Source organism: Mytilus edulis, chromosome 4 (genome assembly GCF_963676685.1).
Source record: "Mytilus edulis chromosome 4, xbMytEdul2.2, whole genome shotgun sequence".
NCBI lineage: Eukaryota > Metazoa > Mollusca > Bivalvia > Mytilida > Mytilidae > Mytilus > Mytilus edulis.
Window position 1 is genome coordinate 89,787,594 of NC_092347.1, and position 27,654 is coordinate 89,815,247.

General features: G+C 34.5%; 1 protein-coding gene across 1 annotated transcript; it reads left to right on the top strand.

The window, feature by feature from the left end:
- The first annotated feature begins 574 nt into the window (after nt 1–574).
- LOC139520961 (polypeptide N-acetylgalactosaminyltransferase 13-like) lies at nt 575–27,654 on the top strand. Its single transcript, XM_071314070.1, has 11 exons — nt 575–784; nt 1,594–2,204; nt 3,081–3,247; nt 6,892–7,069; nt 8,179–8,379; nt 9,964–10,081; nt 12,124–12,312; nt 14,514–14,648; nt 23,671–23,775; nt 26,171–26,305; nt 27,394–27,654. Exons 2-11 carry the CDS (start codon nt 1,780–1,782, stop codon nt 27,517–27,519), a joined length of 1,779 nt encoding a protein of 592 aa, XP_071170171.1. The 5' UTR covers nt 575–784; nt 1,594–1,779; the 3' UTR covers nt 27,520–27,654.

Consider the following 27,654-nt stretch of genomic DNA (forward strand, 5'->3'; position numbering starts at 1 on the left):
GTATGTACTCTAAAATATCTTTGGAATATTTTAGTATCTGATTCACGTCACCTCTAGAATAGGCAGTCTCACAATAACTTGGAAGCCCGGCTCTGATAAAATAGATGTTAATAATTTAGAAAGAGCTTTCGTGGAGCACTTAGAAGACCAAGCAATATACCGTTGTTTGTAAGGACACTTATGTAATATAGGTATCAAATACTGAGAAACATTGTACCAATGACACAAAAGTTTTAATGATTGATATCTTCTATCATAAGCATAACCATTTTTAGAACGTCGACTGCTTTATAATTGACTGCTGGATCATAAAACATATTAAGATTTGTTTTTACAAATATGGTATTGATCATTTTTGACGAGAAATACATATTTTACAGTCAAAGCATTCTTAACGCATTAGGAGGAAACATGTTTTTTTTTTATTACTGAACGGCGTTTTCAATTCTTATTTTATTATTAACTGTTTTAAATGTTGCTATGAATAACTTCTTGTATTTCAAATCTATTTGTAATTTAAAACGAAAAATCACGCCTTATTTAATATATACCTAACCACTATGAATAAACACACAGTGATACAAAGTTTTACCTGTTTAAACAATCTGAAAGCATTGAAAAATTATCCATGCATACCCAAAGATGGAGTCAATAAACAAAACCAATACAAATAAAAATATATGCATTTCCGGGTAGATTCCTATCCAAAATGACAGACTTAGATGAGGAAAACTATGAATTTGATCGGAAAAGGATTTACTTTGGAATTATAATTGATATTACGGTAAGTGTTTGGAAGGATAAGTCAATTAAATGTAAATATGGGGAAAAGCTGACATACCCGGAACATATATCACTGAACATAGCTATTTATTGATTTCTTATATCAGTATATAAGCCTGTTAATTAAATTGAGTCTTGAAAAACATCATTAAAGAAAAAAAAAGCCATACAAAACATGGTATTGAATATTTTATTCAAAACAGCGTGATATGTGTCTTTTCTATTTTTAAAATGCATTGATATGGTCATAATTATAAATTAATTGGTTTACAAAATTGTTTTACCTTTAAAGAAAGTTATCTAACCAGACGACAGTCGAAAAAAGCATTAAAATTGTACGGCCATTGTTAACTGAAAGATGGAAAGGCCTTAGGTCAAGGGGTTTGGTTGAATCTTATATAAAAATTTCACAAATTACAATGTGTGTAAATGTCAGAATTTATATTTAAAAACAATAATTTTGAAAAGCCGTATTATTTAAATGAAAAAAAAGCTATATGTATTTTTCATAAAAAAAAGTTACCGTACTCTTTTCATTTTCGCATTCAAAATATTTTGAACTTTTACAAAATGAGGGAGGTTGTATTATTATACATTTTAGACTACATTGATACAATGCTCTTTGTTTCAGTTAACATTAATAGTAAGTTTAAAAAAAACATGCTTTCACAAAATCAAAACAAAATTTAAATGCAAAATAATAGTTTCTACTGATATCTTAGATAATACTTTGCTAAGGATTTTTACTGATTCTATATTATTGTGTTAAAGAGCTTTGTCCTAATCGTACACATCACCTTTAATTTTTAGGCGCCAGTTTGACAATAGTTTCTAAACAGTAGCATACAATGAACTCATTTGAAAAGACAAAGTACAATTTGCCTACAGGGATTTAAAAATAGTATGTGTATCCATATATCTAAATATGTACTTATATGAAAATACTACAAAAGTACAGGAACATTTCCGTATATAAAGTGCGTTGAAAATGGAAGTATGAAACTGAGGACAAGATATTTGGGAGGAAGTTTGTTTTTTTGTGTATTATTTTTGACAACGCAGTTTTATTTATTGTCTGGAAGGTATCAAAGTATATTTAGAAAAATAATTAACATACGAGGGACTTATGAACATTATTCCAAATCGTCAAATATAAATGATGATCTTTCCTTCGGAAACATAACCGTTTCCATAACAGCTGAGCAGTTTCGATTGATTCCAAATATAAGAACTGGGAATCCTCTTATAGACGAATATGGGGATAATGATTTAAACCGTTTAGGAGAAAATGGAAGAGCTGTTATGTCAACGGAGAAGGAACAACTGAATATATCTGAGATACTGGAAAAATATAGATTAAATATTATAGCTAGTGACTTAGTTCCTTTAAACCGAATGGTTCCAGATTCTAGACCACCAGGGTAAGTGCATTCATGATTATGATAAAAAAAACATAAACAGAACCGTACCAAATTGGATTAAATAAAAATCGAAATTGGCATTGATCTATATTAGCTAACAGAAATAAAGAAAAGACAGCAGGTTGTAGAAATAATATATAAAGAAGGCAACAGTAGTATACCGCTGTTCAAAAGTCATAAATGCAGGAAAATCACTTTTTTCATTACTATGTAACATAACTTAAACTTGGACAAAGCAAAATCGCTTAGAAATACAACATACATTCAATGGCTTTAACTTTCAACGAAAATCATTGTTATAATCATTATTATAAAATTTGTATAGCTCAAATAGTCGTTTAGGATTTTCAACCCTTTTGTGAACAAATGAAATTGTGGCATAGTTTCCGAATGTAACAATTTGGTTATGATAGCTAGCCCCTTGAGTGAACTGCGTGGTAGGATGAATTGCATTGTTTTGGTAGCAAGCCCCTTGCGTGAATTACATGTTTTCACTAATTTTGCAAATCACTAGGCATAAAGTTCGTTACAATACAAACTGCCTGGTCAGAAATCGGTTTGGTATTAATCAAATTGATTTATAACTTCTTTTTTGAGCCTAGTTTAAAAAGGATATTTACAAGTAAGCTAAACCCTAGATTTCGAACAGCTGCAAAATATTAATAATATTATAATTTGATTTTTTTCTATTAGATAAATTCCCATAGTATTATGCATGAAATTTGTAACTGGTATTTATTAATATGATTATCTGTATGCTGACATTTATATTCACTTGAAAGTAAATGCACTTCGTGATACATATATACACATTGTAGACTAATGATTGATAAATACAAACCATTATATAATTATATTTTTATTACTTATTTCCAGATGTAAAAAAATAATATATAGTAATGATTTACCAAAAACCAGTATTATTATCCCGTTTTATGACGAATGGCCATCGATATTAATACGCACTGTATATAGTATTATCAACAGAACACCAAGACATCTTCTACAGGAGATAATATTGGTTGACGACTACAGTCAGTTGGGTAGGTAAACATCCCCTTGCATACTTTGATATATTTTCTTAAAGATACATATTGTCAAAAAAAGAAAAATAATTACTAAACTCCACAGCAAATTAGAAAAAGGAAGTCTGTAAAAACTGACAAAATCAAAGGTTTTAACCAAGGGAACGGAAAGTCTTTCTTGCTTTGTACAAGCATAGTCCAAGGAAGATAAGTAAAAAAAATTAACAAATAAAGGCAACAGTAGTATACCACAGTTCAAACTCATAAATCCATTGACAAAAAACAAAATCGGGGTAACAAACTAAAACTGAGGGAAGCGCATTAAATATAAGAGGAGAACAACGACACAACACTACAATGTAACACACACAGAAACGGACCAAGCATCAGACAAAATCCCACGAGAATAACAAATATAACATCAAAACCAAAAACATGAATTTGGGATAGACAAGTACCGTGACACGTCTTATCGCAATGTCAATTTACACTCAAAAATAAGAGAAAACAAACGACACAACGTTAAATTGTAACACACACAGGAAAGACATGAATTAACAAGGACAGTCAGTTGGATAGATAACATATTTTCTCCTTTAAATGACGTTTAAACAAAGCTATAGCAATCATTACCTAGTGGACATACAAATGTGGTATTTCAACCATGTTGTTTTGTTTTCTTCTCCCAACTAAAGACACCAGTAATAGTATAAAAAAAGTATGGGCTAAAAAGATTGAAAAGATGCAAACTTCACATGTCGAGTATAAAATTAAGTAGTTCTTAACATATTTTAACCTGTTATTAGTAAAAATAGTTCAAATATCCTTGTGGTATCATCCGCCTCTATTCGATAAACTTTGTGCTTCTGAAGCGCAGTTTTGACATACCAAGATCAGGAATGCTCAAAATTCGTGTCAGATTTACAAATGAATTTCTTAAAGAAGAAGGATGAACTATACCAGAGGGACAGTCAAACTCATAAATCGAAAATAATTAATGCCATGGCTAAAAAATAAAAAGACAAACAGACAAATAATATTACGAAAAACACACCATACAAACTAAAAACTCAGCAACACGAACCCCACAAAAAACTAGGGGTGATCTCAGGTGCTCTGAAAGGGTTAGCTGAGACTCAAACTAAAAGCCTGACGTTTTGTATTAACGCATCCTTATTGTTGCAATCGATATGCAGATCTCCTGATTTCGTTGTTGTTGTATTGTAAGGCTTTGTCTTAAGTTTTGAAAGTTGTGATTTGTGAAATGGTTTACTTTTTCGTCGTCTTTAGTTTTTTGCCCAGTTTATTTCGATTTATAATTAAATGCGTTTTAAATGTCTTTTATGTATCTTTTGGCTTTTTTTAGTGTTCCTTTTTTACGTATTTTCAGCATTTATTATTTCAATATTCAAAAGTTAAAAAATATGTTAGGAATTCCGTTGTATTCCCACTATTTCAAACTAAATGGTTGACAATAAAAAATAATTTTGATACACGCATTTGTTTGCAATATATTCCCCAGTTTCATCAAAATTAGTATTCGTTCATTTTGGAGGTTGGAAATATTGTAGAACGACGACCCTAAGTGAACTTTTAATAAGCGCACACAGGATTGAAAGATTTAAACAGGAAGCTATGTTTTATATACTGCCACTCGAGGATAATGTTGATACAATAGTAATTAGGATTTCGAACCAGTGAATGATGTTTTAATTTTCGTAAAATACTTCATGTTATTGCGGATTATCAAAAATATTTTGTTTTACAAATTTTATTGCATTCTTCGTGTGCAATAAATAAATACAGTTTGATTGTTGTAGATATTAACCTATGAAAACTTGAAGAAAAATACGTTTCAGTTAAAATTGATCATCTATAAAAAAAAATAAAAAAAAAGTGTATTGATCACATAAACAAAATGTTAATAATATCTTAAATCTTATTGCTAGGTGATATGTTTTATGTCGAAATTTGTTCTATTGATTTTACGTCAATTGATATGGGACTTTCCGTTTTGAATTTTCCTCGAAGTTCAGTATTTTTGTGATTTTACATTTTAATGGGTAAGGGATACGTATCTGCTGAAAAAATTTCCCTTTTAGAGGTTGGTAAATTTAAAACGTCTCCAAAGTTTCTGAAACGTTGTAGTATACGAATATGCTCAAATTATTACCTTGATTGAATGTTACTCAATGCACCATTTTTAAAAGAATAAAACTTTGTGGCACTGAATAATTCGCATCCGTTTATTTCTGAATGCCTCACTTCAACTAAATATTCAACTTCTTAATATTAAACATTGAAACAACAAAATGATATATAATCATAAAGTCTATGTTGCATATTTCATAGGGACCTTTAACAATTAAACACATTTTTTTCTCGATGGGTGATGACGTTATTTTACGAAAATGTGGGTCGTCCACTGGAAGGTAGTACGACATATGGCATTGCCATTGGTCCCCATTATTCTTAAAAATAGTATAAGGAGTGATATATTCAATGGGGATAATTATGTTTAATAACACATTCCTCAAGATGCTTATACACCAATGAGGCTGGTCCTCTCATTGCAACATGCGGGTTTCTCAGAGCCAAACAGATAATGGACAGGGAACCAGTCTGATACATCAACGTATCGGATACCTTGGGTACATTTTCAACTGACCGACCTCTAATGGTAACCATCTTTTTTATCTTTAGATATAAATAAAACGCAACCATTTTTTTCTTATGATGTTTAAACATCGTAAACCCAGTTCGAATATAGATACCAAGGCAAATATTAAAAACAATTGAGTTAAATAGTCATTTAAAGGCAGAAACTTTTATATACATTTGGGAAGATTACCTTAGCTGTATTTGGCAAACATTTTAAGAATTTTAGTCCTCAATGCTCAACTTCGTACTTTATTTGGTCTTTTAAACTTTTTTAGATTCGAGCGTCACTGATGAGTCTTTTGTAGACGAAACGTGCGTCTGGCGTAAGCGTAAATATAAGATTTAATCCTAGTATCTATGATGAGTTTATTGGTTTACAAACTCAATAGTCAGTACTTCTATGTTGACCTGAAATATCATTGATATGATGGTATTAATAAACAACTGTTTACTAAACCTTGAACTGCTCAAAATACTAAGTTCCTTTCCCGGGAAAATATTACCTTAGTTGCATTTGGCAAAACCTCTTCAAAGGTGTACATGTACTTTATTTCGCCTTCTAACTCGGTGAATTCTGGCGTCATTTGTGATACTTTTGTAGACAAAACGCGCGTCTGATTGGATATATTTCAGTGCGACTGTCATACAAGCAAGCGGTTTATCTAGCTATAAATTCAAGTTCAATCAACCATTTTCTGCATGACGAAGTGCATGTACCACGTCAAGAATATTACAGATGTTGGTGTGTTCATATCAGTAGTTGTACGATCTGATATCATCAAATGTTGTAGTCTGGTCTTATCATACTAATCAGCGGTCTACAGCCGTTATATAATACATCAACAGCATTAATGCTGTTAATGAGTAGATACACGGAATTACAAAAAGACACCAAATACAAATAATTAAAGTAATAAAGGTTTAATATTCATTGTACATGGAAATGATACACATGTTAACATCAGCTTACAGATAATTCATATTAAACGGCTTATTTTCAGTTGAACTAAAATCTCTGCTAGACAACTATATCAGTAAAAAGTTTCCAAAGGGTTTAGTAAAACTGATACGAAATCCTACACGTGAGGGATTAATAAAGGCGAGGATAAAAGGATGGAAGCAATCAACGGGGGAGGTAGTTGTCTTCTTTGACAGCCATATGGAGGTTAATATTGACTGGTAAGTGTAATAGTTGTCATATAAGACACTCTCAGTGGATTATGTGAGCGGAAGTGTGTTTGTAATCCTGGTACCTTTAAAAACTATTTTGTTAAAAGAAGGACGAAAGATACCAAAGGGACAGTCAAACTCATAAATCTAAAACAAACTGACAATGCCATGGCTAAAAATGAAAAAGACAAACAGAAAAACAATTGTACACATGACACAACATAGAAAACTAAAGAATAAACTGACTCATATTGATATGCAATAACTTTTATGATGGTTAGACACTGTCATTTTAGCCGAATCGTGTCCTTGAACATGATGAAGTTATAGTATTTACCGACGTTCAAATCACATATATTGATTTAAAATATACACCAAGGGCAAGGTAACTAACACAAACTGAAGGAATCGTCGTATGCATTTCAAAAGAACAAGAGGTGTGCGTCGAAACAATAAGAGTCTCTTGACATGTATACATCATCTGCCTTGAGAATCCAAACTTAGACAAAACGTCACCATCGGAAATAGGACTCAATGAATAAAATATATCAGTCTACTGTAGGTATGATTTTTTTTAGTATTCACTGTGATTAGTATTCACTGTGACTTCATAAATAAAGTAAGGGCAGTTATTATCAAGGTTTTGTTTGGTTTACCGTTATGCAAGCTGAAAGAATACTTTGAATGTTACAAGATAATCAATCGTACTCAATCAGAGAAACCTTAAGGAAAAGAAGAAAACGGACATCAATACATATTGAACACATACAAGATCCTTAGCTTCGACACGGCATCAACGGTGTGAAGGGTACTAACACATTTAATGGATTTTAAACAAGTTGCCATGTCATATACCGGTATTACTTTAACTGTGGAAGTTTAGGAACATTTGATAACGCCAAAATGTCCTAGGACTATTAAAGAAAAAATGTAATACGATATGTACTCGAACCTTCAACACTAGCGCAAGAAAAAAGGATAATAATATCCGATATTTTGAAATTATGTAAAACGATAGTCGCATTTTAGATTTTTGAGATACGTTCATTTGTATAACAAATGTCTTTGATTGAGTTGAATAAAATAACTGAGATAAAACTGAACATCATATTTTTTAGGTTACAACCATTACTGACTGCTGTAAAGAAGGATAGAAAAACAATAGCCATGGGTATGCTTGATTATATAAACAGCAGAACACTGGAGTATGCACATTATCCGGGTTATTTCACAAGATATGGGTTTGATTGGAGATTGGTATTTTTTGAAACGTTTTTCAGACCAGATCAAATTGGTTCAAACATAGAAGACCCAAGACCGTATGTTTTAATAGTAATCTTATCATTATTTTCAATAGTACTTTGTTACGACCCTCCGAGTAAAGATGAATGCTACAATATGTTTACGATAATGTTAAATAAAATGTCCATATAAAATATAGAATAGAAATGGGGAATGTGTCAAAAAGACAACAACTCAACCAAAGGGTAGAAAAACAGTTAAAGGCCATCAATGGGTCTTCAACACGGCGAGAAAATACTGCACCTATACTTTGGCATCGCACAAAGTCGTGGTAAATTACTCAGACTGTTTGAGTTTTCTTTACACTTAATCCATTGGATTTCGGATGTGTACTGACTGATATTTAATTCTTAGATACATGTACATGAATTTTGTATAAGTCGTCATTGGTTTTTAACTATCTGTCAGTAACTGCGAGCAGTACTCTCATATCTATACTGTGTGTCTTTTGTTTGTTAGGGATGTATAAATATCCAGCCACGTCCGGTCTGTGTTTTTGTTAGATGTGTTTCTGCTTTTTATCGACCCGATGAGTGAACTCTTTTTCATCTGATTTGCATAGTTTGTTCTTATGATGTGCCTTACCACTACTGTCTCATGTAAGTGAGACAGTGAATCACTCACAAACATGTTTAACCCCGCAACATTCTTTATGTATTTGTCTTAAGTCAGGAGCCTATATATAGTTTCAGTTATCGTCATTGGGTCATATATGCCATATTTGTTTTTTCGTAAATTGTTTTGTTATAAAGTAGAACGATAATTTTCTCAAATGAATTGTTTCATATGTTTCATGTTTGGCCTTCTATAGACGAGTATATACGGAATGAGTTTTTGTACATTATTGAAGGCCTTGCCGTTGCCTTTCACTAGTGACATCCAGTTTGTGTTAACTTTAGTGGACACTTTTCTCATTGGCAATCTTACCACATCTCCTTATTTTCATATAGAAGAAATCATTTTGACATTTGTAAATGACATAAAACGATAAACAATTTCGTGGTCATATCATGTTTTAATGTATATCTAATAGGTGTAGTCTTATAAATATAGACATCAGTTGTAAAATGCTGTTCGAAAGTTATAAATCGATTGAACTAAGTACAACAAAATGAAAACCAAAACGACAACTCAACACACACAGAAACAAACTATAAGATAACAACTGCTATCTTCCAGACTTGGTACAGGACATTTTTAGAAAAAATGGTGGGTTGAACCTGGTTTTGCGGCTATCCAAACCTCGTACTTTTATGGAAATGTTTTAAATAACACTAAAACGATAACACTATATGACAGGACTACAGTACACATAAATACAAGAACATTACGGACAGAGATATACACAAATAAACATTACAATAGGACATTTCGACATGCTAATAATTATCAGAGGTACCAGGCTATAATTTTAAACACCATACGTGCATTTTGGCTACATATAATAGATACAGAACAACTAAAACATCAAACTGTTGAATAACTAAAAACACAATCAAGCAGTGGTTGGTAATACTTTAGTTGTCTTTATCAATAAAAGACACTTCAACATTCTAGTATCTCTATAAATATTGTATTAGCTGAGGATGTATGTTATTCAGTGGTGTTGTCATGGTTGGTCCGGCTTATGCAGTTGATAGTAAATATTTCGGTGAAATTGGTGCATACGATGAAGGAATGAAGATATGGGGAGGTGAAAACCTAGAATTTCCATGGCGGGTAATAAATATATTAGAAATAGTGTTATGTTTTTTCATATTTTTAAAATAGTCAAGTGTACTGAAAAGGAGGTGGATTAATGTTACCAAAGGAGAGTCAAACCATGAAACCCACAAGCCGGAGAAAAAAGTAGACTAGATAGAGAGTAACATTCTATAAATGAGATATGAATGCTGAATACTTCAACATGTAATGTAGGGTTTTATATGACCTAAACAGAAAAACAATGAAAACAATGAATGCTAAATACTTAAACACGTAGGGCGCTATATGACCTAAACAGAAAAAAGAATGAAACCAATATATAAAAAAGAAGATGTGGTATGATTGCCAATGAGACAACTATCCACAAAAGACCAATATGACACAGACATTAACAACTATAGGTCACCGTACGGCTTTCAACAATGAGCAAAGCCCACACCGCATAGTCAGCTATAAAAGGCCCCGATAAGACAATGTAAAACAATTCAAACGAGAAAACTAACGGCCTTATTTATGTAAAAAAAATATGTAACACATAAACAAACGACAACCACTGAATTACAGGCTCCTGACTTGGGACAGGCACATACATAAATAATGTGGCGGGGTTAAACATGTTAGCGGGATCCAAACCCTCCCCTAACCTGGGACAGTGTTTTAACAGTACAACATAAGAATGAACTATAAAAATCAGTTGAAAAAGGCTTAACTCATCGGATGGACAAATATACAAGTGGACTAAACACATGCATGCTCAATACTTAAACACGAAGGGCGCTATATGACCTAAACAGAAAAAAGAATGAAACCACTGCATGCTCAATACTTAAACACGAACGGCGCTATATGACCTAAACCGAAAAAGAATGTAACCAATGCATGCTAAATACTTAAACACGAAGGGCGCTATATGACCTAAACAGAAAAAAAAATGAAACCGCTGCATGCTAAATACTTAAACACGAACGGCGCTGTATGACCTAAACAGAAAAAAAGAATGTAACCAATGCATGCTAAATACTTAAACACGAAGGGCGCTATATGACCTAAACAGAAAAAAGAATGAAACCAATGCATGCTGAATACTTAAACACGAACGGCGCTATATGACCTAAACAGAAAAAAGAATGAAACCACTGCATGCTAAATACTTAAACACGAAGGGCGCTATATGACCTAAACAGAAAAAAGAATGAAACCAATGCATGCTAAATACTTAAACACGAACGGCGCTATATGACCTAAACAGAAAAAAGAATTAAACCACTGCATGCTAAATACTTAAACACGAACGGCGCTATATGACCTAAACAGAAAAAAGAATGAAACCAATGCATGCTAAATACTTAAACACGTAGTGCACTATATGACCTTAAAAAGAATAAATATCATGAATGCTAAATACGTGAACACCTAGGGCGTTTTATAACATAACACAGAAAAAGAATAAAAACAATGAATGCTAAGTACTTAAACACGTAGCGCTATATGACATAAACAGAAAAAGAAAGAAAACCACGAATGCTTATACTTAACAAGCAGTGCTCTTTTTGAACTAATCAGAAAAAAGAATGAAAATCATGATTGCTAAATACATGACACTTAGGGCCTTTTATAACATAACACAGAAAAATAATGGACCATAAATGCTATATACGTTAACACGTAGGGCGCTTTATGACCTAAACAGAAAAAGAATAGCAAACATCATTTTAGTTCCACGTCAATTTGCTCGAGGAAATACAACTCAAGTGTCTGACCAATTTCATTATCAAACGGAGTATGTTATAAATCACATCAGTCGCTTATCAATCTTATTATATTTTTTTAACATATCACAATATACACAACGCTTTGACAAAATATGAACAAATTCTATTATTTTTAATTTATTCTCCCATACCGCCTTAAATTGAAAATCGAGATTTGTTTTGGAGCTTTGGACTGCATCTTGGCGTACTCGGGAATGCACAGTTAAGTCTTCTGGAGTTCATCGTCGTATTAAAAGATTTGTTCCTCTCAGGTTTTATTAAATAATTCCAGTACTGATTATACAGGTGTGGATGTGTGGAGGTCATCTTTTACATTTTCCATGTTCACGTATCGGACACATCGCTCGATTTCAGCCATATTCGTTTCCTGGTGGAAGAAGACATATTGAGGCATATAACTATAAAAGAGCTATGGATGTTTGGATGGAACCAAACCATAAAAAATTTGTTTACGACCACTATCCTGAAATGGAGGTATGTTTCAAAGAGTTAATATATATGATGTAGGTTACTCGTCAATCGACATAAACATATGACAATACAGAGCAGGCACCCTAGTTGAAGAAAGACCGAAAATACCATTGTCACAGGAAAACAAGAAAAACACAAAAAAACATCTGTATAGCGAGTAATGGATGGAATTTTACACTAGTTTATCTCACTGTAAGCCATATATTTAAGGCATATATGCATAGGACTCCGAAAATCTGACTAAAAAATCCAAAACATGACAAGCGAACTTCCTTAATATATAATGTAGATTACTCGCCAATCGACATAAACGTATGACACTACAGAGAAGGCAATGGCAAACCATCAGTCGAAGAATGACAGAAAATGCCATTGTCAAAGGAAACCAAGACAACACAACTGTATAGCGAGTAATGGATGAAATTTTACACTAGGTTAGCTCACTATGTTAAGCAGAATAAAAGTGATTCATGAGGTTTTCTGGTCCCTGTTTCACAAAGGAAACGGGGAGAGATTCGCAAAAAAACTGACTTGGTTTTCCCGTTTGAATGGTTTTACACTAGTTATTTTTTGGGGGCTGCTGTTCGGTGCGAGCCAAGTCTCCGTGTTAAAGACGGTACTTTGACCTATAATGGTTTACTTTTCCAATTTGTGACTTGGTTGGAGAGTTATCTCATTGCACTCATACCACATCTTCTTATATCTTTTTACATTTTTATGGTGAGTGATAAGCTTTAGCTGCGTACGTGAGTGATATGACAAATTTTACATTAGGGTTAACTCCCTTTAAGCAGAATAAATGTTTTGTGTTATGTTTGTTGATAGGCACGTCAAATCCTCTTTGAAATAAGATAGTACAATTTGCAATGTTGTCCTAAACATCAAAGTTTAACATAGAATCCTATGGGAAAAGATAGCGAATTTTTTGGTCAAAAACAATGTCAGACATCTAAACATACTATCCACAGTAATCTGTGTCTACACTTGTAAAGTTTTTAAGATAAAATCAAAACGTAGAAATAGAGAAAAATCATTATTAAGGACAATTGATGTTAAGGAATTGATTGCCAATTAAGTTATCTTAAAATTCATTTGTTGATCGTATAAGTCTTATCTATTTCCGCTAACATTTTCTTCAAATCTATAATACTTTTCAAGAAAATAGCATAAAAAATCAGTTTACAGTTTATCTATTTAATAAATGACAATTTTTCGCATCTGGGGCTACATGAATAATAATATCTCTTGGTTCTGGGACTACATGAATAATATAGTCTCTTGGTTCTGGGACTACATGAATAATATAGTCTCTTGGTTCTAGGACTACATGAATAATATAGTCTCTTGGTTCTGGGACTACATGAATAATATAGTCTCTTGGTTCTTGGACTACATGAATAATATAGTCTCTTGGTTCTGGGACTACATGAATAATATAGTCTCTTGGTTCTGGGGCTACATGAATAATATAGTCTCTTGGTTCTGAATAATATAGTCTCTTGGTTCTGGGACTACATGAATAATATAGTCTCTTGGTTCTGGGGCTACATGAATAATATAGTCTCTTGGTTCAAGGTTGTCTATTCCTTCTTATTCTTTTTTAATATCAAAGACTAATAGCTAGTATTATATATATATATCTTTTTTTTTTTAAAGCAATCAATAGTTTATTATGTGAAAAAAAGTATTTGATGTAGTCATCGAAAGAAACATTTTGTTTTAAATAGTGTAAAAATGGAGTGTTTTATACTGTACAGTGTACAAAATGATTACTTGTACATATATACACATTTTGTTTAAATAAAAACCAAATTATAATGTCCCTTTTGTTGGTGTCCACAAATTCCTATTAAACGTACAATGATAGAATTATGCGTTCATTTCTTACGAGGAATTGTTAACAATATCAAAATTTGTGTGTTTATGATCTATTAACTGGTTTGAAAGGAGTAGATTCAGTAAGACCCCTTTTTGGCCCCAAAATATAGCAGTTTTACAAAATTGTTAAAATGTAATCTTTTAGCTATTTACTGGAAAGAAGAATGCTTCTGCTTCATAAATATGGGCTGTTTTTGACAATACAATGCACAAATATCGGGTAAAAGCATCATAAAGTCATGATAAATTACAGACATCTTCACAAATTTAGCATTTTAGCCAAATTTCAGACGGTTTCCGTTCTTATTACATTTATGATTTTTCAGAACATGGATGTAGGAGATTTGACAGAAAGATTAAAAATAAAGGAAAGATTACAATGTAAAAATTTCACATGGTTTTTAACCAATATCTGGCCAGAGCTTACAATATTTGACAAAGATTCAATCGCTTGGGGTTCTGTGAGTATTATTAAAAAGGGTGCTTAAACTAGATATATGCCAACACTATCTCTAGCTACTAACTGAATAACTGACTATTCAATCGTCAAAATTGTGTTTTAGGAGTATAATAGAAGATTCAAACTTAAACAGTTGCTGTCTCAGCTTATAAGGGAGCTACCATTTGATTTTTATGGGGCAGGATGAGACATTTTTGCCACAAAAAAGCAGGATGACAATTCATGTAAAAATAAATTCATGATAAACTAATAAAAAATAAGGCTGGACGAAAAAGAGTAAAAAAAAACCGAAGGCACAACTACGGTGGCAGAATGCGGCCATGAAAGAAAAAAAAATTATGTTGTTCCCTCAAGATACTATGTCGTTCCCTCAAGATGCTATGTCGTTCCCACAAGATAGTTATCTCGTTCCCTCAAGATACTATGTCGTTCCTTCAAGATACTATGTCGTTCCCCCCAAGATAGTTATCTCGTTCCCTCAAGATAGTTATCTCGTTCCCTCAAGATACTATGTCGTTCCCTCAAGATGTTATGTTGTTCCCTCAAGATAGTTATCTCGTTCCCTCAAGATGCTATGTCGTTCTCTCAAGATACTATGTCGTTCCCTCAATATGTTATGTTGTTCCCTCAAGATAGTTATCTCGTTCCCTCAAGATACTCTGTCGTTCCCTCAAGATACTATGTCGTTCCCTCAAGATAGTTATCTCGTTCCCTCAAGATATTTATCTCGTTCCCTCAAGATACTATGTCGTTCCCTCAAGATACTATGTCGTTCCCACAAGATAGTTATCTCGTTCCCTCAAGATAGTTATCTCGTTCCCTCAAGATACTATGTCGTTCCCTCAAGATAGTTAATTCGTTCCCTCAACATAGCAATACAATTATATTGATTTATTCTTTATTTCCAACTTCGAAACGTTGGAGTAAAGACGTGGAGTTACTTCCAATTTACTTTTTAATCAAATGCGGAACATTGCAAGAACGAGAAATTAAGACCACCGACACGAAACACGGAAAATAAATAAGGGGAAATACGAAGCACGCACATCGAACCAAACACGAGAAAACGAGAAATAAAACATCAAATCACGAAAAATGAAAAGGCCGAAAACGTTGCACGAAAATAACCTTTTACCACCCTCTTAGAAAATAAAATTAAAAATGAGCCACAAAATGTTTTATCATCTCCTATTCCTGGATAGAAATAAAGAATAAATCAATATAATTGTATTGCTATGTTGAGGGAACGAATTAACTATCTTGAGGGAACGACATAGTATCTTGAGGGAACGAGATAACTATCTTGAGGGAACGAGATAACTATCTTGAGGGAACGACATAGTATCTTGAGGGAACAACATAACATCTTGAGGGAACGACATAGTATCTTGAGGGAACGAGATAATTATCTTGAGGGAACGAGATAACTATCTTGAGGGAACGCCATAGTATCTTGAGGGAACGACATAGTATCTTGAGGGAACGAGATAAATATCTTGAGGGAACGAGATAACTATCTTGAGGGAACGACATAGTATCTTGAGGGAACGAGATAACTATCTTGTGGGAACGAGATAACTATCTTGAGGGAACGGCATAGTATCTTGAGGGAACAATATAATTTTTTTTTCTTTCATGGCCGCATTCTGCCACCGTACACAACGGTGGCAGAATGCGGCCATGAAAGATTTTTTTTTATGTTGAACGACATAGTATCTTGAGGGAACGAGATAACTATCTTGAGGGAACGACATAACATCTTGAGGGAACGACATAGTATCTTGAGGGAACGAGATAACTATCTTGAGGGAACGACATAACATCTTGAGGGAACAACATATTATTTTGAGGGAACGACATAGTATCTTGAGGGAACGAGATAGCTATCTTGAGGGAACGACATAACATCTTGAGGGAACGACATAGTATCTTGAGGGAACGAGATAACTATCTTGAGGGAACGACATGACATCTTGAGGGAACGACACAGTATCTTGAGGGAACGAGATAACTATCTTGAGGGAACGACATAGTATCTTGAGGGAACGAGATAACTATCTCGAGGGAACGACATATTATCTTGAGGGAACGACATAGCATCTTTAGGGAACGACATAGTATCTTGAGGGAACAACATAATTTTTTTTCTTTCATGGCCGCATTCTGCCACCGTAGGACAGAGATAACTACGGTGGCAGAATGCGGCCATGAAAGAAAGAAAAATTATGTTGTTCCCTCAAGATACTATGTCGTTCCCTCAAGATGATATGTCGTTCCCACAAGATAGTTATCTCGTTCCCTCCAGATACTATGTCGTTCCCTCAAGATACTATGTCGTTCCCTCAAGATAGTTATATCGTTCCCTCAAGATAGTTATCTCGTTTGCTCAAGATAGTTATTTCGTTCCCTCAAGATAGTTATCTCGTTCCCTCAAGATACTATGTCGTTCCCTCAAGATGTTATGTTGTTCCCTCAAGATAGTTATCTCGTTCCCTCAAGATATTATGTCGTTCCCTCAAGATAGTTATCTCGTTCCCTCAAGATACTATGTCGTTCCCTCAAGATGTTATGTTGTTCCCTCAAGATAGTTATCTCGTTCCCTCAAGATATTATGTCGTTCCCTCAAGATGTTATGTTCTTCCCTCAAGATGCTATGTCGTTCCCTCAAGATACTATGTTGTTCCCTCAAGATAGTTATCTCGTTCTCTAAAGATTTTAAAATTGTATTGATATATGATTCATTTCGCCCTTCGAAGCGGAACTGTAGACGTGGCCAGATCCCAAAAGTAGAATATTTACATAATAATAATGATATAATTATTCTGTATTTAAAGAGAATAACTGAGAGGGGATAGGAGGGGTCCTGATCCAGAAATCCCGGGCTTAAAAACACGAAATCTCGAAATCCCGAATTTAAATAAAGTAAATCCCGACGTCCCGTAATCCGAAAAATAGAATTCCCGGATCCGAAAGGGTCAATCCCGAAATCCCGAGCTTAAAAACACCCGATCCCGGAGTCCCAGTAAAGGTGGCACTCCACAGTTAGATGTGTAGTTTCGCATTTTGGCCCCTAAATATTTTTCAAATATAAGAGCTAGTGTGCAATGAAATTCATTTTTGGATAGCTGAGTATTAAAATAGCCTTCGTATTGGGTTTATATGAACATCAAGATCATATAATGTATGTAATATAGGCTGTTTTCTGTATGCCCTTCCGTATTTGTATGTCCATACCATACATTGGTCCGGCAATTTTTGTAATGTTTTTTTCCAACTTTTTGTCGCACGAACTTTGTGATTAGATTTTACGAAAAAATTAGGCGAAAGACACCCATTTTTTTATGATCATTAGGAAGATTTATGAAAACAGTTTCTAAAAAGGTATCACTCAAAGGCATTTCTAGTTTGATCCAAATTGTGGGGGGATATGTGACATGCATGTTTACCCCCTTTTTGCAATATTTTATGGTAAATACATGCAGAATGTTGCCATGGATACACAGAAAAGGAATTATTTTTCACCCTTTTAACATTTGAAAATTAAATCTAAGGAAGATACTGATTACATACATATGCACATGTACAACACAAACAGTTAGGTTAATGTATTAGAAATCCAGGAATAGGAGATGATAAAACAGTTTGTGGCTCATTTTTAATTTTATTTTCTAAGAGTTTGGTAAAGGGTTATTTTCGTGCAACGTTTTCGGCCTTTTCATTTTACGTGTTTTCGTGATTTGGTGTTTTATTTCTCGTTTTCTCGTGTTTGCTTCGATGTGCGTGCTTCGAATTTCCTCTTATTTATTTTCCGTGTTTCGTGTCGGTGGTCTTAATTTCTCGTTCTTGCATTGTTCCGCATTTGATTAAAAACTGAATTGGAAGTAACTCCACGTCTTTACTCCACCGTTTCGAAGTTGGAAATAAAGAATAAATCAATATAATTGTATTGCTATGTTGAGGGAACGAGATAACTATCTTGAGGGAACGACATAGTATCTTGAGGGAACGAGATAACTATCTTGAGGGAACGACATAGTATCTTGAGGGAACGAGATAACTATCTTGAGGGAACGACATAGTATCTTGAGGGAACGAGATAACTATCTTGAGGGAACGACATAGTATCTTGAGGGAACGAGATAACTATCTTGTGGGAACGACATATCATCTTGAGGGAACGACATAGTATCTTGAGGGAACAACATAACATCTTAAGGGAACGACATAGTATCTTGAGGGAACGAGATAATTATCTTGAGGGAACGAGATAACTATCTTGAGGGAACGACATAGTATCTTGAGGGAACGAGATAACTATCTTGAGGGAATGACATAATATCTTGAGGGAACGAGATAACTATCTTGTGGGAACGACATAGCATCTTGAGGGAACGACAAAGTATCTTGAGGGAACAACATATTTTTTTTTTCTTTCATGGCCGCATTCTGCCACCGTAGTAGAACTACGGTGGCAGAATGCGGCCATCAAAGAAAAAAAAATTATGTTGTTCCCTCAAGATACTATGCCGTTCCCTCAAGATAGTTATCTCGTTCCCACAAGATAGTTATCTCGTTCCCTCAAGATACTATGTCGTTCCCTCAAGATAGTTATCTCGTTCCCTCAAGATATTTATCTCGTTCCCTCAAGATACTATGTCGTTCCCTCAAGATACTATGGCGTTCCCTCAAGATAGTTATCTCGTTCCCTCAAGATAATTATCTCGTTCCCTCAAGATACTATGTCGTTCCCTCAAGATGTTATGTTGTTCCCTCAAGATACTATGTCGTTCCCTCAAGATAGTTATCTCGTTCCCTCAAGATAGTTATCTCGTTCCCTCAAGATACTATGTCGTTCCCTCAAGATAGTTAATTCGTTCCCTCAACATAGCAATACAATTATATTGATTTATTCTTTATTTCTATCCAGGAATAGGAGATGATAAAACATTTTGTGGCTCATTTTTAATTTTATTTTCTAAGAGGGTGGTAAAAGGTTATTTTCGTGCAACGTTTTCGGCCTTTTCATTTTTCGTGATTTGATGTTTTATTTCTCGTTTTCTCGTGTTTGGTTCGATGTGCGTGCTTCGTATTTCCCCTTATTTATTTTCCGTGTTTCGTGTCGGTGGTCTTAATTTCTCGTTCTTGCAATGTTCCGCATTTGATTAAAAAGTAAATTGGAAGTAACTCCACGTCTTTACTCCAACGTTTCGAAGTTGGAAATAAAGAATAAATCAATATAATTGTATTGCTATGTTGAGGGAACGAATTAACTATCTTGAGGGAACGACATAGTATCTTGAGGGAACGAGATAACTATCTTGAGGGAACGAGATAACTATCTTGTGGGAACGACATAGTATCTTGAGGGAACGACATAGTATCTTGAGGGAACGAGATAAATATCTTGAGGGAACGAGATAACTATCTTGAGGGAACGACATAGTATCTTGAGGGAACGACAGAGTATCTTGAGGGAACGAGATAACTATCTTGAGGGAACAACATAACATATTGAGGGAACGACATAGTATCTTGAGAGAACGACATAGCATCTTGAGGGAACGAGATAACTATCTTGAGGGAACAACATAACATCTTGAGGGAACGACATAGTATCTTGAGGGAACGAGATAACTATCTTGAGGGAACGAGATAACTATCTTGGGGGGAACGACATAGTATCTTGAAGGAACGACATAGTATCTTGAGGGAACGAGATAACTATCTTGTGGGAACGACATAGCATCTTGAGGGAACGACATAGTATCTTGAGGGAACAACATAATTTTTTTTTCTTTCATGGCCGCATTCTGCCACCGTAGAACTACGGTGGCAGAATGCGGCCATGAAAGAAAAAAAATTATGTTGTTCCCTCAAGATACTATGTCGTTCCCTAAAGATGCTATGTCGTTCCCTCAAGATAATATGTCGTTCCCTCGAGATAGTTATCTCGTTCCCTCAAGATACTATGTCGTTCCCTCAAGATAGTTATCTCGTTCCCTCAAGATACTGTGTCGTTCCCTCAAGATGTCATGTCGTTCCCTCAAGATAGTTATCTCGTTCCCTCAAGATACTATGTCGTTCCCTCAAGATGTTATGTCGTTCCCTCAAGATAGCTATCTCGTTCCCTCAAGATACTATGTCGTTCCCTCAAAATAATATGTTGTTCCCTCAAGATGTTATGTCGTTCCCTCAAGATAGTTATCTCGTTCCCTCAAGATAGTTATCTCGTTCCCTCAAGATACTATGTCGTTCCCTCAAGATGTTATGTCGTTCCCTCAAGATAGTTATCTCGTTCCCTCAAGATACTATGTCGTTCAACATAAAAAAAAATCTTTCATGGCCGCATTCTGCCACCGTTCTATACGGTGGCAGAATGCGGCCATGAAAGAAAGAAAAATTATGTTGTTCCCTCAAGATACTATGTCGTTCCCTCAAGATGATATGTCGTTCCCACAAGATAGTTATCTCGTTCCCTCCAGATACTATGTCGTTCCCTCAAGATACTATGTCGTTCCCTCAAGATAGTTATATCGTTCCCTCAAGATAGTTATCTCGTTTGCTCAAGATAGTTATTTCGTTCCCTCAAGATAGTTATCTCGTTCCCTCAAGATACTATGTCGTTCCCTCAAGATGTTATGTTGTTCCCTCAAGATAGTTATCTCGTTCCCTCAAGATATTATGTCGTTCCCTCAAGATAGTTATCTCGTTCCCTCAAGATACTATGTCGTTCCCTCAAGATGTTATGTTGTTCCCTCAAGATAGTTATCTCGTTCCCTCAAGATATTATGTCGTTCCCTCAAGATGTTATGTTCTTCCCTCAAGATGCTATGTCGTTCCCTCAAGATACTATGTTGTTCCCTCAAGATAGTTATCTCGTTCTCTAAAGATTTTAAAATTGTATTGATATATGATTCATTTCGCCCTTCGAAGCGGAACTGTAGACGTGGCCAGATCCCAAAAGTAGAATATTTACATAATAATAATGATATAATTATTCTGTATTTAAAGAGAATAACTGAGAGGGGATAGGAGGGGTCCTGATCCAGAAATCCCGGGCTTAAAAACACGAAATCTCGAAATCCCGAATTTAAATAAAGTAAATCCCGACGTCCCGTAATCCGAAAAAAAGAATTCCCGGATCCGAAAGGGTCAATCCCGAAATCCCGAGCTTAAAAACACCCGATCCCGGAGTCCCAGTAAAGGTGGCACTCCACAGTTAGATGTGTAGTTTCGCATTTTGGCCCCTAAATATTTTTCAAATATAAGAGCTAGTGTGCAATGAAATTCATTTTTGGATAGCTGAGTATTAAAATAGCCTTCGTATTGGGTTTATATGAACATCAAGATCATATAATGTATGTAATATAGGCTGTTTTCTGTATGCCCTTCCGTATTTGTATGTCCATACCATACATTGGTCCGGCAATTTTTGTAATGTTTTTTTCCAACTTTTTGTCGCACGAACTTTGTGATTAGATTTTACGAAAAAATTAGGCGAAAGACACCCATTTTTTATTTGATCATTAGGAAGATTTATGAAAACAGTTTCTAAAAAGGTATCACTCAAAGGCATTTCTAGTTTGATCCAAATTGTGGGGGATATGTGACATGCATGTTTACCCCCTTTTTGCAATATTTTATGGTAAATAAATGCAGAATGTTGCCATGGATACACAGAAAAGGAATTATTTTTCACCCTTTTAACATTTGAAAATTAAATCTAAGGAAGATACTGATTACATACATATGCACATGTACAACACAAACAGTTAGGTTAATGTATTAGAAATCCAGGAATAGGAGATGATAAAACAGTTTGTGGCTCATTTTTAATTTTATTTTCTAAGAGTTTGGTAAAGGGTTATTTTCGTGCAACGTTTTCGGCCTTTTCATTTTACGTGTTTTCGTGATTTGGTGTTTTATTTCTCGTTTTCTCGTGTTTGCTTCGATGTGCGTGCTTCGAATTTCCTCTTATTTATTTTCCGTGTTTCGTGTCGGTGGTCTTAATTTCTCGTTCTTGCATTGTTCCGCATTTGATTAAAAACTGAATTGGAAGTAACTCCACGTCTTTACTCCACCGTTTCGAAGTTGGAAATAAAGAATAAATCAATATAATTGTATTGCTATGTTGAGGGAACGAGATAACTATCTTGAGGGAACGACATAGTATCTTGAGGGAACGAGATAACTATCTTGAGGGAACGACATAGTATCTTGAGGGAACGAGATAACTATCTTGAGGGAACGACATAGTATCTTGAGGGAACGAGATAACTATCTTGTGGGAACGACATATCATCTTGAGGGAACGACATAGTATCTTGAGGGAACAACATAACATCTTAAGGGAACGACATAGTATCTTGAGGGAACGAGATAATTATCTTGAGGGAACGAGATAACTATCTTGAGGGAACGACATAGTATCTTGAGGGAACGAGATAACTATCTTGAGGGAATGACATAATATCTTGAGGGAACGAGATAACTATCTTGTGGGAACGACATAGCATCTTGAGGGAACGACAAAGTATCTTGAGGGAACAACATATTTTTTTTTTCTTTCATGGCCGCATTCTGCCACCGTAGATAACAACTAAAAAAAATTGCGGAAGAAATTTTTAATCCTAGCCGCCACCCCCCTCCCTGCCCAACATAAAAATCAAATGATAGCTTCCTTACCTACAAATTCATTTAACAAACATGACAATTTTATTACACTAGAAACTACATGATAAAAATCTAGGATCTAGAAATTGACAATCGAGACTGTTGATAACTAACTGCTCGACAAAAGTGATGATTCCAATTTACCAATTGTTCACTCGCCATGTCTGTAAAGTAACATTGCAGCAGCGCCTGCATATGCAGTGTATATCTCTTTACTAATATTGTTACGATACGCGAGTTTTATCAAGATATTAAAATACATAAAACTTTCAATTTTATGCACCATCTTTGTGTATATAATCTTAAACGTTTTATAAATAATGACCAATCGTTTATGTAATTCATTTCAGATACGAAATATAAATCATAATAAGTGCTTAGACAACCACGAGTACTTATTTCAAGCTGAAGAACTGCTTTATTCAGAAATATGCTCTCATCAACTTGCAACACAGGTAAAGTCGAAAAACATTTTTTTTTTTTTAAAGTTAAAAAATTTAAAGTAAGACTGGAAGGACAGATTATAACTGCAAGAGTGGATAGATAAAGCCGTGCCTGAATAATTAAAATTGAAAGGTTGAAAATTATAAAAGTAATTCACAAGCAAACGAAAAAAGAAAGCTGTGTTTCCAACGATCAATTCAAAAGATAAAGGATTATTCTCCTAGATCTCGCAGCATAAATTTGTTCCACTCCACATGTAGGTATAGCATAATCCTATAAACTATAGACTTGTTACTTCTTGTTGTACAGTCACCTTGTCCTGGTAGCTTTTTGTTGCTGACAAGTTTCTACAAAAACAGTGGTTAGCATTTCAATATTAAAAAAGTTGTTACATATTTTCGGTCTCGAAAGTAACATAAACAAATAAATATTGTTTTAAATAAAGGCAGTAGTAGTAAACCGCTGTTTGAATTCATAAATCGATTGAGAAAATATTAAATTCGGTTTACAAAGTAAAACTGAGGGAAACATATTAAATTTAAGAAGAGAACTACGACACAACACTAAAATGTAACATACACAGAAACGAACTAAGATAAAACAATGGCCATTTTCCTGATTTGGTATATGATATTTAAAAAAAATGATGGATTGAACCTGGTATTGTGGTTAACACCGAGAAAGAGGCCAAAATACCCATCATATTGTATATTTCTTCGTTATTTAATTGAACAAGATATAAGAATTACCAGAAAAAGAGGCTTTCTTCATTCATAGATATCAGGACTTAATTTTGTATTATCGCCAGACGCGCGTTTCGTCTACATAAGACTCATCAGTAACGCTCAAATCCAAAAAAGTTAAAAAGGCCAAATAAAGAAAGAAGTTGAAGAGCATTGAGGACCAGAATTCCTAAATCCTTTGCCAAATACAGCTAAGGTAATCTATTCCTGATGAAGAAAATCCGTAGTATTTCGAAAATTCTAAACTTTCGTAAACGGTTAATTTATAAATATGACTATATCAATGATAATTCATGTCAGCACAGAAGGGAATTAAAACTCCACCAGCAGTGGCATCGATCAAGTGGTTGTAAATAAACTCATCATAGAAACCTTGACTTAATTTTGTATCTACGCCAAACGCGCGTTTCGTCTTCAAAAGACTCATCGATGACACTCGAATCCAAAACAGTTAAATATGCATCCTACCTCTAGACAAGAAACAAGCTTAATACTCATCCCACCTGCTCACTGGAAACGGGAAACGGGAAACAAGTATATCATGCATCCTACCTTTAGACAAGAAACAAGCATAATACTCATGCCATCTCCTCCCTGGCAGCGGAAAACAAGCCTAATATGCATCCTACTTTTAGACAAGAAGCAAGCTTAATACTCATTCCACCTCCTCACTGGAACAGAACAGAACACAAGCCTTATATGCATCCTACCTCTAGACAAGAAACAAGCTTAATACTCATCTCACCTCCACACTGGAAACGGGAAACAAGCCTAATAGGCATCCTACCTCTAGACAATAAACAAGCTTAATACTAATCTCACCTCCACACTGGAAACGGGAAACAAGCCTTATATGCATCCTACATCTAGACAATAAAGAAGTTTAATACTCATCCCACATGCTCTCTGGAAGCGGGAAACAAGCCTAATATGCATCCTACCTCTAGAAAATAAACAAACTTAATACTCATCCCATCTGCTCACTGGAAACGGGAAACAAGCATATTATGCATCCTACCTCTAGACAGGAAACAAGCTTAATTCTCAACCCACCTCCTCACTGGAAACAAACATTATACTCATCCTACCTTGTAACTAAAAACCAGCATAATGCTATTCCCTCCTTCCCGAGGGTATCACCAGCCAAGTAGTCAGCACTTCTGTATTGACATTAATTATCGTTGATATGGTCATATTTATTTTACAGTTAACAAAATTTTCGCATTTTTGAAATGCTAAGGCTTTTCTACCTCAGTAATAGATTACCTTAGCGGTATTTGGCAAAACATTTAGGAATTTTGGTCATCAATGCTATTCAACTTCGTGCTTTATTTGGTCTTTTAAACAATTTTGGATTTGAGCGTCAGTGATGAGTCTTTCGTAGACGAAACGCGCGTCTGGCGTAAACGCAAAATTCAATCCTGGTATATATGATGAATTTTATCCTTACTGGAAACAAGATACATGCTTAATCATTGCTCTTCCTCGTCACTGTGAACAGAAAATAAACCTAATCATCTTCTCATTTCCTTACAGACAACAATCCCAATCCCTTTATGCCTTAACCTGTATTTCAGACTGTTTATACAACTTTGTTTTAATATAAAGACGATAGTCGATTTATGATTGTTTATATTTTTTAAATATTTTTTGTACTTCAAAGGGATTTTCTTGGACTAAAGACCTTTTGCTACGAACTTCTCTTCAATGTGTGGTTGTAAAACAAAGGACAAATGGTACCAAACCGAAACTACAAGACTGTATAATCGGCCCACGAGATAAATGGCAACACCAGAAGGTATACACATAATATAAAGTACCGGAATTTCCTACCTTGAGAATGTTTTATGTACGTAATAATTTTGGTCAAAGCGATTTAACGTCCATCTAAATGTGAAACATGGAAACATGATTACGGAAAAAAATACATTTGACTGTTGATTGTCATCTGTTTAAATGACATCCACTACAATAAACTAACGTTGCAAAATCCTCCTTTTTTTTGGTCCCCAGATGAAATTGACCAACATTTGGGCTTGTCTGTTCTGTTAAGCCCCTTTTTATAAATTGTTGCTTTTGCACATCTTATATATAGATATACCATGCAATTGAACTTTTGGTGTCAAACAGTAAGGTATATCCCACATCACGGATCGTGCCTGCAGACGTTCGTATCGTTTGTATAAAAAAAATACAAATAATTCGTTTGTTTCTTGTTAATGAAAATGTTACTTATACATAACAAATTATACATAACGGATATCTGTAATTTCTTGTTAACGGTATTGTTATTTTTAAAAGAGGGGCGAAAGATACCAAAAGGACATTCGAACTCTTATTTCGAAAGTAAACTGACTACGCCATGGCTAAAAAGGAAAAAACAAACAGGCAAATAATAGTACACAAGACACAACATAGAAAACTAAAGACTACGCAACACAAACACCACCCAAAACTTGGGTAAATCTTAGGTTCTCCGGAAGGAGTAGGAGATTTTGCTGCACATGTGCCATCCGTAGTGTTGCTCATTTTATTACTAACTCGGTAAATAGTATAATTCGGCAGGTCAAATTCGATAAAAGGGTGCGGAATTGTAGTTACGACACAAGGAACACAGCCGATATGATCTGTGAAAAGAATAAAAGAATGGACACCCGATTCTTCGTATGTCATTCCTACAGAATATGTATCTGATTTTTCTTGTTAATGGTAATATTATGCTGAAGCCCACCTCCGGGTTTGGTATTTTCTCGCTGTGTTGAAAGGCCGTTGGTTGCATTGTGCGGTCTTCTGTTCTTTTGTTGGGTTTCTTTCACACATTCCACAATGTTGTTATCATTACAAAACTGGTAACCTTTTTTGTTAATGTTTATGTTATTATTACAGAATGGATATATGATGCATGTTAAAAGTGGTTTATGTATGAACTATGATGGATTTAATCTCTTTATGGACAAATGTGATACCTCATCTCGTCATCAAAAATGGAGTTTTCAACATTACAATATTTAATTGTCTTGTGTATGATACTATTACCTTATATGTATGTTTTTCAAATAATCTCATATCTCAATATTTCCATGATCTTAGCAAACTGAAACATATTATAAAGAAGTTTTTACACAATAAAGTCGCAGTTTATTCTTA

Bases quoted from the DNA above. Each gene is read 5' to 3' on its own strand.
- LOC139520961 (XM_071314070.1), top strand. From the start codon at position 1,780: ATGAAACTGAGGACAAGATATTTGGGAGGAAGTTTGTTTTTTTGTGTA. The intron at 7,070-8,178 runs GTAAGTGTAATA...CATATTTTTTAG, and splicing joins ATGGAGGTTAATATTGACTG to GTTACAACCATTACTGACTG. The intron at 14,649-23,670 runs GTGAGTATTATT...AATTCATTTCAG, and splicing joins ATTCAATCGCTTGGGGTTCT to ATACGAAATATAAATCATAA.